Source organism: Trichechus manatus, unplaced genomic scaffold (genome assembly GCF_000243295.1).
Source record: "Trichechus manatus latirostris isolate Lorelei unplaced genomic scaffold, TriManLat1.0 scaffold00349, whole genome shotgun sequence".
Lineage (NCBI taxonomy): Eukaryota > Metazoa > Chordata > Mammalia > Sirenia > Trichechidae > Trichechus > Trichechus manatus.
In genome coordinates, this window is record NW_004444285.1 from 502,569 (window position 1) to 511,927 (window position 9,359).

At 46.8% G+C, this 9,359-nt stretch overlaps 1 protein-coding gene across 1 annotated transcript in view; it reads left to right on the top strand.

Moving 5' to 3' along the window:
- Nucleotides 1-670: 670 nt before the first annotated feature.
- The window catches only part of TMEM72 (transmembrane protein 72), a 45,635-nt gene continuing 36,946 nt past the window's right edge, over nt 671-9,359 (top strand). The window contains exon 1 of the mRNA XM_004390911.1: nt 671-740. Coding sequence (XP_004390968.1) covers nt 671-740 — 70 coding nt within the window. The remainder of the gene's footprint in view (nt 741-9,359) is intronic.

Here is a 9,359-nt window from a genome sequence, read left to right on the forward strand (position 1 = left end):
GCCTGGGCTAAGTATGCTCTGGTCTGAGTCCAAGTCTGCCACACACTGGCAAAGCATTCTAATCCATCTCTAAGCAGAAGAATGAAGCTTGGAACTCATTTCAAAAGTAGTTTCTACGGATGATTTAAAGGCACATCCCTCTCTCCCCAGGCACACAAACACAGACCTCCACGCACCCCATCTCCTTCGAGACTGACTCCCCAGACAGGTGCCCGGTCCAGGTGAGACTTCCCCGGCGCTGTCTGGTAAGGAAGGGCCCTGGGCTCCCTCTTCAGCTCCCTCCTCCCAGCCAGAAACGGTTAATTCCCTGCTTGCTTCAGCTGCCCCAGCCCAGCCCTAATCAGCCTGATCTCGGGCAGAGGCAAAGCAAGGCTGCAGCGCTCAAGGCCACGGGCTATGTGGAGCAGTGGGGGCATTCTTCCCAGGTAATAATTAAGCCAAGCAGCGCCCGGCAAGGACATGGTGGCAGGACCAGAAAGGTGATCCCTATTCACACTTCGGCGAGGCTGCAGTGGCCAGGACCGGTTTGGGAAGGCAGAGCCCCCTAGGCTTGGGGGCCTGGAGCCCATAGCTACAGCCTTCTGCCTACACAAGGGCGTCCAGGAGCATCCCAGGCCGGAGCCTTTGCAGCCTGACCTGCTGACACTCTGCCCTCGCCACCCCCGGCACCATGAAGCTCCAGGTGTTCTGGACTGTGCTGGAATACACCTGCCGGCTCCTGGGCATCACCACTGCTGCAGGTAAGACCCCACCTTGCCCTGCACACTGGGCAGAACAGACAGGGCTGCCCGAGGGTGGGAGGTGGCCAGCTGGCCAGGCAGGCACATCTGACAACACCTGTCCCTCACCTTCCTTCGCACACCCTCAGCAGCCCGGCTCTGCAGGCAGCTGCAGGCACAGTGGAGCGAGTTTGGGGTTGGGTCTAGCATGCTCAGCACAGAATCTCTGCTTGGCAGCTGACTCTCTGTGTGCTGAAGGGCCAGCCACAGTGTCCTCATCTAGGAAATGGGCCAATGAGGGTGTGGTAAGGCAGAGGCAGGGTACTGAAAGGGGAGAAGTAGAGGCCTGGGCAAATGTGAGGACTGAATGCTTAACTTTGCAGGCATGAAAATGGTAAACTGAGCTCATCTTGTTTTGTTCAAACCACAGTCGTGTTTCAAGGAAAGAGAATCCCCCCCACCCAGAGTACTTTGTCCAAGTGGGGCCAAGCTAAGGGACTGCACATGGAGATGGCAGGCTTCCCTCGGCCACCCCTCAGCCCCGTTAACAGAAGGCTCCCTGTCTGTTGCCCGCAGCAGTAGCCCACTATGGTTTGGGGGGAAATGGTCCCTAGGCTGGACTTTCTTGACACAGCTCCTCCCTTCCACCCAGCCTTCAAGGTCAGGGCTGCTCAGCTCACTGGGAGGACAGAGCAGAACGAGCCCCCGCCGTGGTCCTGAGCTCTGCCTGCTCGCTTCCCCAAAAAGACCCTGACACTTAGCCGCATGACCCCTACTTGGTCAGCGTTTGTGTTGGGAATGTGAACATAAGCAATCTTAGACCTTAGCTCTGGGCCCCCTCGCCCCTTGGGGACTAAGGAAGAGACTTCCACTGTCCATCAAAGTCTTTCCCTCCTATTAGAATAAAGCTTACACCTGGGCCATGCTAGATGTGAAAGATTCCCAAGCTTGAACTCAGACGATGCTGGCTCCAGCCCCAACTCCCTCACTTAGCAGATGAGTGACCCCAGAAACCACTTGGCCCCCCCTTAGTCTGCACCTTCTGATCTGTCCAAGGGAGATCACTAGACCTGCAGGCCAGGGTGTTTTGGAGGATCAAGGATGCTGGGAACCAGGAATGTAAACCTCTAGGAAAAGTCCCCGTGACACCCTCGAAAGCTTAGTGGAGACCTGCATCATCCCCAGGGGATGCTGGGCTGAGGCCACTGGTGAGCTAGCAAGTGTGCCTTTTGAGCTTCGAGGTTATGGGCTAGAGCAGGAAGGGCTGGCAGGGATCCTCTAGTCCCACTCTTCCTTTTATAAGATGGAGCAACTGAGCTTAACTAGAGGAGGTAACCTTGCCCAAGGTCATTCTGCGAGATAGAGCCAGCCTAGACTTGGCTCAGCAAAGGCCAGGGCTCTGGCCAAATCCCTCCCTGCACCCAGGTAGGAGCCTGCTTAGCCTGCAAAAGGAAGGGGTCTCAAGTGGCTCTTTTAAGGGTCCTGAGTGGATGGGCATGATGGAGGATCCAGCTTCAGCCCCTTTTGGAACACACTGTCGCCTACACATAAGGGAACGACTGCCAGGCCCCCAACAGCCCATCCTGGCTAGCCTAAATAGGGTTCAAGTCCTGGATGCCACTGTTGACCTTGAGTCCACCCTACTCCCCTCAAGCCTTGGTTTCCAAATATGTAGAATGCTCCTCTCTCAGCAGCAAGTTTAGGGTGACTATTCCCTGTCTGCATGAATGAAAGTCAGCCACACACCACCAGAGCTGAGATCTGCCTCCTGTTGAGAAGCTGTTTGAAGATGTGTATTTCTACCATCCGAATGGATTAACTAAAGACAATTTAAGACTCTGATTTATCTCAGCCAATGGAAACTTCTGCAGTCCCCCTCCCCCATGCTTATTCCTCCTCTTAACCACAAGCCTCCGCTCTGCACAGAGGGCTGCTGTTAATGCTGGGAGTCAGGGCTCTGCTTGGTTGGGATATAAGATACGGGCTAAAAATAGGCCACAAGTTTCCTTCTAATAGCCAGGCTTTCAAATAATCTTGCTTGGGCTTTCTAGAGCCCTGGGAGCAAGTGGGGAGCTTTGGAGAGGGGCTTTGGCGCACTGGGGCAAATCTTGAGTTTCTCCCAGCATCACTGACTTCCTGGCCTGTTTCCTGGGTATAAGATTTGCAAATTCCTTATTCCTCTAAGCCTCTTTTTTGTTGAAACCCTCTGTTGAGAAGTCCAGGCCTCATTTGCAGGGGCACTGCAGCTAGAGAGAAAGACACTGGCACTTTGCAGAGACGTGGGGGACAGAAGGGGGTACCTTGTCCCACTGTATGCAGGGAGGGGGGGTTCTCCAGATGCTAGGCATCTGACCTGAGGTTACCTGGAGTGTTATCTGCAGGGACCAGGCAGCTCCACATTGGAGCTGTCAGGGAAGCAGAAGGCACCAGGACCCTGTGTGCCTCTCGCAGGACAAACAAGACCCTGTGGCTGTGCCCTCAGAAAGCCCTGCTAAGTGACTGGCTCACTGATCTGGTCTCTTTCTCTCTGCCTAGCCGTTTGGATGCAGCTTCATTAGGACTCTGTGTCCAGTTTCATTTTGGACACTGTGTTTTGAATTTTTCTCAACTCCATGTCCAGTTGCCCCATGGACCATTCCTGCCCCACCCTATGTCCAGTCCTACATTTCCACAGCCACGTGGGTAAACAGGCCATAGGAGACCACATCTAGCTGAAGGAGTTTATAAAAGTAGAAAATGCTATCCCCGTAAATCAGTCGTATGGCTTCTGGTCATCACATATCCCCTGCCCTATTACCTTACACTTGGTTGGCTTCACTCATTTGCATTACCTGCCTGGCCTGGGAAGGCGTTTTTGTGTTTTTTTGTTTTTTTCTGTGTGTGTGTGTGTGAGAGAGAGAGAGATCTTTGAGGGCTTCTGTTGCTCAGATGTGGCACCAGGACCTACTCAAAGACAGACTTGAGGAACTGTAGACAGGTATGAGCATGCCGCCCCTCCCGGTGAGGATGGTGAAATGCCAGCCCATCCCCCAAGTAGGTTCCCACTCTGCTCACCTGCAGACAGGGTGATGGTGTCCTGAGTTAGAGACTCAGACCCCAGGAGGGACTCAGACCCGTGATTTGTTCTCACTACAGACTAACCATCAAGGGGGAGGGGGAGGAGGTTTGGGAGAATGGGTTTAACTGAGATAGGAGCTCAGAGTCCAGGGCCGTCTATGCAGTGAGCAAAGGACCTGTCCTAAATGCATGGTTACCTTGCTTTTCCTGGAAGGCAAGATTATCTTCCCTTTGAAGTTCTTCAGTCCTTTTTATCAGTGAGCGGGGGTCTTGGTAAACATTCCCCCTTTCCACTCTTCAGCCCCTGCCCTGCAGAAACCACCAGAGAACATGGAAAGAGCTCTCTTGTCTCAGGGCCCATGGATTTGCTGAGAAAATGTCTCTAGACCATATTGGTGAGGGCCTCCTGACAACACTTGAGAGCTTTTTTCACTCTTTCAGCCACTGCTCTGGGTAATAATAGCTAATAATTAACATTATTATTTGAGTGTTTAATGTGGGCCTAGCTTTGTGCTGCATGCTTTAAATAAAGTATCTCATTTAATCCTCATAACCACCCTTTGAAGCATCCTCATCCTCATCCCCATTGTGTAGACTGGAAAACTGAGGTTGGGTGGGAATGAGATGACTTGCTCAAGATCTCATAACCAGGAAGCAGGCTAGCAAGGTTTGAACTGAAGGCTACCTACTCCTGAGACCCACTCTTAATCACTGTGCCCTCCACCTACGTTGGGCTAAAGGATATGCCTGTTCGTATCTTGGTGACCTCAGAATGTGGGACGCAAAACAACACACAGACGGGTTGCAGACAGGCCAGATCAGAGCTGCCCCCATCAGTCTACCCTCATGCTCCCACCATCAGTCATCTGACCAGTACACAGGCACAGGCAGTTGGGAGTCGTGGTGAGGATGGACACAGTTACATTGAAGCACATAGTCAAAGGTCACCAAAGACCTTCTAAATCTAAAGACACCGATATGTGGTCCAGGCGCTCATTCTCTCTCTGAAAGATTGCTGTGCATGCATTAACTGACACCATCATGACCTTCTCCAATCAAACGCCCTCCTGGACCCCATCTGAAAACAGACAAATCAGTTCACATTCCCAGAGGGAACTATCATACTAGGATCTTCCGTTTATGGATCTAGAGGTGCATGACTGACAAAACGCTTGTTAGTCATTCTCTTGCTGCAACCCCACAAGTGTCCGGGAGGCCTGGAGTGCTGAGATCAGTCCCGTTTCACAAATGAGAAGCTGAGACACAGAATATTTAAGTAGCTTGTCAAAGGTCGCACAGCCAGTAAACAGCAGGTCTGGTGTTGGAACTCTAGTCTGCCAAACCACATGGATGTGATGTAGTAGAATATACATGGCCAACCGGCACACAGCTCAAAGAGAAGGAGCACAGGGAGCCAAAAAGGAAATGAGGTGGGATTGAGACAAAACTGTTTTGAGCAAGCCCTGCTAGTAATGCTAGCATGCTCTTTATCACAAATCAAGTATGTCGGATCAAACTGGGATCACCTAGGGGCTTTGTTTTTGTTCCAGGTTTTTGACCTATTAGCTTGCCTGTATACATAAAGGCCACCATGCATCTGTCAGTTTGTCATACTGTAGTGGCTTGCATGTTGTTGTGATGCTGGAAACTATGCCAGTTATTTCAAATACCAGCAGGGTCACCCTTGGTGGACAAGTTTCAGTGGAGCTTCCAGATTAAGACAGACTAGGAAGAACGACCTGGCGATCTGCTTCTAAAACAATTGGTCAGCAAAAACCTTACAAATAGTGGTCGAACTTTGCCTGGTATAGTGCCAGAAGATGAGCCTGTCAGGTTGGAAGGCACTCAAAATATGACTGGGGAAGAGCTGCCTCTTTAAAGTAGAGTCAACCTTAATTATGTGGATGGAATAAAGCTTTCTGGACCTTCATTTGCTGAGGTGGCATGACTCAAAATGAGAAGAAACAGCTGCAAACATCCATTAATAATTGGGATGTGGAATGTACAAAGTATGATGAATGTACGAAGGAAAATTGGAAGTCATCAGAAATGAAATGTAATGCATAAAGGTTGATATCCTAGGCATTGGTGAACTGAAATGGACTGGTATTGGCCATTTTGAATTGGATAATCATATGGCCTATTATGCCAGGAATGACAAATTGAAGAGGAACAGCATTGCATTCATTGTCAGAAAGAACATTTCAGCATGTATCCTGAAGTACAATGCTGTCAGTGATAGGATAATATTCATATGCCTAAAAGGAAGATCAGTTTAATAAGATTATTATTCAAATTTATGCACCAACCACTAATGCCAAACATAAAGAAACTGAAGATTTTGAGATTTGGCAGAGCCAAAATGGCAGAATAGTCAGACACTTCCTATGGTCCCTCTTACAACAAAGACCCAAGAAAATAAGTGAACCAATTATATATGACAATCGAGGAGCCCTGAACATCACAGGCAAAGTTGAGGAATTGGACTGAGTGGCAGGGGGAGGGAGAGACAGTTTGGAAGCAGCGAGGAGTTGCCAGACCTGACCTGGCAAGAACTGGCACCCTGCAGGCTGGATTGGCTGGCATACGTGGTGAGGTGGGCAGTGGCGCTCATGACGCATTTTCCGCATTGGGAGAGACTGAGTGGTGGAGAGTCTACTCAGGCCTCCAGAAACAGTAAAAAGCAGTGCTTGATTGGCAAAAGATAAGTACATGCACCTAACCCACCACATGGATCAAAATATACCCAGCTTGGGAAGAACTTTTCTTCAATTTACTTGCCTCTTCCTTGCTTTGCACCTGGTCCCGGGCCAGTTTCAGTGATTGCTGCATCCCTTGATCCAAAAGTAGGATCTGTCACGCACCCTGAGCCATTCTCCTGGCCTTGGAAAGAGAACAAATTAACAAACAGGGAAAAAATAATCTGCTAGTTCCCCTAAGCTGGGAACTCAGGGCAGGCACAGATCCTTTGCCTAGGAACAGGCACAAGGGGTCCATGGACTTTGAATGCCTTTCACCCCTGCATAGACTTATGTGGGCCCATTTCAACAGCATAGGCCCTCATTAGTACAATACAACAGGGTATATACCTGAAGCCTAACTTCAACTGTATCAGCTATATAGTGGAGTTGCAGGTTCATGACAATTGATATCACTCTGCCCATTAAGCAGGATCCTCACCTACCTACATCAGGGGACTGAGGACTGGTGGCTTCAGCCATGCCACCTAGCCATCTGTGACAGGGGTTCAAGAATAAGTGGTGCCTTCCAGTCCTTACACCCAACAGCATTTAGTGTCCATAGTCTGGCTGCAAAACCCACCCACATACACACTGTAGGGAACAAGGACATGCTTTGCTCCCAGACACTCATGGACAGCTGTCAGCTCCCTGCCTTGCTCAGCATGTGACACCCTACTACAGCAAGATACCTGTGTCTACTCCAATCACCCTGCCCATCTAGAACTCTAAGTGAGAGCCTGCACCACACACTTGGTGACCGACTACTTGTACACCTGAGCTGAATCCATATAAGAGAAGTAAACAGACTCCTGGGCTCACATACCTAGTAACAGATCTAACCAACTGGTGACAGGAAGTTAGAGCTTCAAAGGTGCCAATAATCAAACTAGCTCACATGAGCAGCCAATTTGGGCATACCAAAAAAAAAAAAAAAAAACAAGAAGCTAGAACACAGTAAGCAAACATAAAATAAACAAATATAATAACTTATTGATGGTTCAAAGACAATGGTGAATATCAAATGACATAAAGAGGCAGACAATGATGGCTTCAGCAAGCTCCCAAAACAAAGAATCAAGAAATCTTCAGGAGAAAGAGAACTTCTTGGAATTACCAGAGGTAGAATACAAAAGATTAATATACAGAACTCTTCAAGAGATCAGGAAGGAGATCATATAAAATGCAGAACAAGCCAAGGAACACAGAGACAAAGCAACAGAGAAACCCAAGAAGATTATAGAAGAGCATAATGACAAATTTAACAGGCTGCAAGAATCCATAGAAAGACGGCAATCAGAAATCCAGAAGATTAGCAATAACATTTCAGAATTAGACAACTCCATAGAAAGTCATAGGAGCAGAATTGAGGCAACAGAAGTCAGAATTAGTGAGACTGAAGATAAAGCACTTGACACCAACTTATTTAAGGAAAAATCAGATAAAAGAATTTTAAAAAATGAAGAAACTCTAAGAATTATTTGGGATTCTATCAAGAGGAATAACCCACAAGTGATGGGAGTACCAGAACAGGGGGGAATAACAGAAAATACAGAGAGAATTGTTGAAGATATGTTGGCTGAAAAATTCCCTGATATAGCAAAAGATGAGAAGATATCTATCCAAGGTGTTCATCGAACCCCACACAAGGTAGATCCCAGAAGAAAGTTACAAAGACATATTATATCAAACTTGCCAAAACCAAAGATAAAGAGAGAGTTTTAAGAGTGGCTAGGGATGAATGAAAAGTTATCTACAAAGGAGAGTCAATAAGACTAATCTCAGACTACTCAGCAGAAATCATGCAGACAAGAAGGCAATGGGATGAGATATATAAAGCATTGAAGGAAAAAAATTGCCAGCCAAGAATTATATATCCAGCAAAACTGTTACTCAAATATGATGGCGAAATTAGGGCATTTCCAGATAAACAGAAGCTTAGGGAGTTTGCAAAAACCACATCAAAATTACTAGAAATACTAAAGGGAGTCCTCTGGTTAGAAAATCAATGACATCAGATAACAACCCAAGACTAGAATACAGGACAGAGCAACCAGATATCAACCCAGATAGGGAAGTCACAAAAATAAATCAAAACAAAAACACTGAAAATATGGAAACAGCGACATCAATATGTAAAAAATGACAAAATTAAAGCAAAAAAGAGGGACTGAAAAAATGTAGTCATAGATCTTTCATATGGAGAGGAAGACAAGGCAATATAAAGAAATAGAAGATTGGTTTAAACTTAGAAAAATACAGGTAAATATTAAGGTAACCACAAAGGAAACTAACAATCCTGTACATCAAAATAAGAAACAAGAAAAACATAAAGACTCAGCAAATACAAAATCAACAACAATGAAAAAGATGTAAAGAAAAACAGAAAAGAAAATTAAGTGGAACAAAGAGACTGTCAACAACACATGCACAAAAAAAAAGACATCAAAATGACAGCACTAAACTCATACCTATCAATGATTAAGCTGAATGTAATGGACTAAATGCACCAATAAAGAGACAGACAGTGGCAGATAGGATTAAAAAAAACACCGTCCGTCCATATGCTGCCTGCAAGAGACACACCTTAGACTTAAAGACACAAACACTCTAAAACTCAAAGGTTGGAAAAAAAATATATCCAGCAAACAACACTTAAAAAAGAACAGGAGTGGCTATATTAATTTCTGACAAAACAGACTTACACATAAAATCCACCACAAAGGATAAGGAAGGACACTATATAATGCTTAAAAGGTCAATACACCAGGAGGACATAACCATAATAAATACTTACACACCCAGCGATAGGGCTCCAACATACATAAAACAAACTCTAACAGCA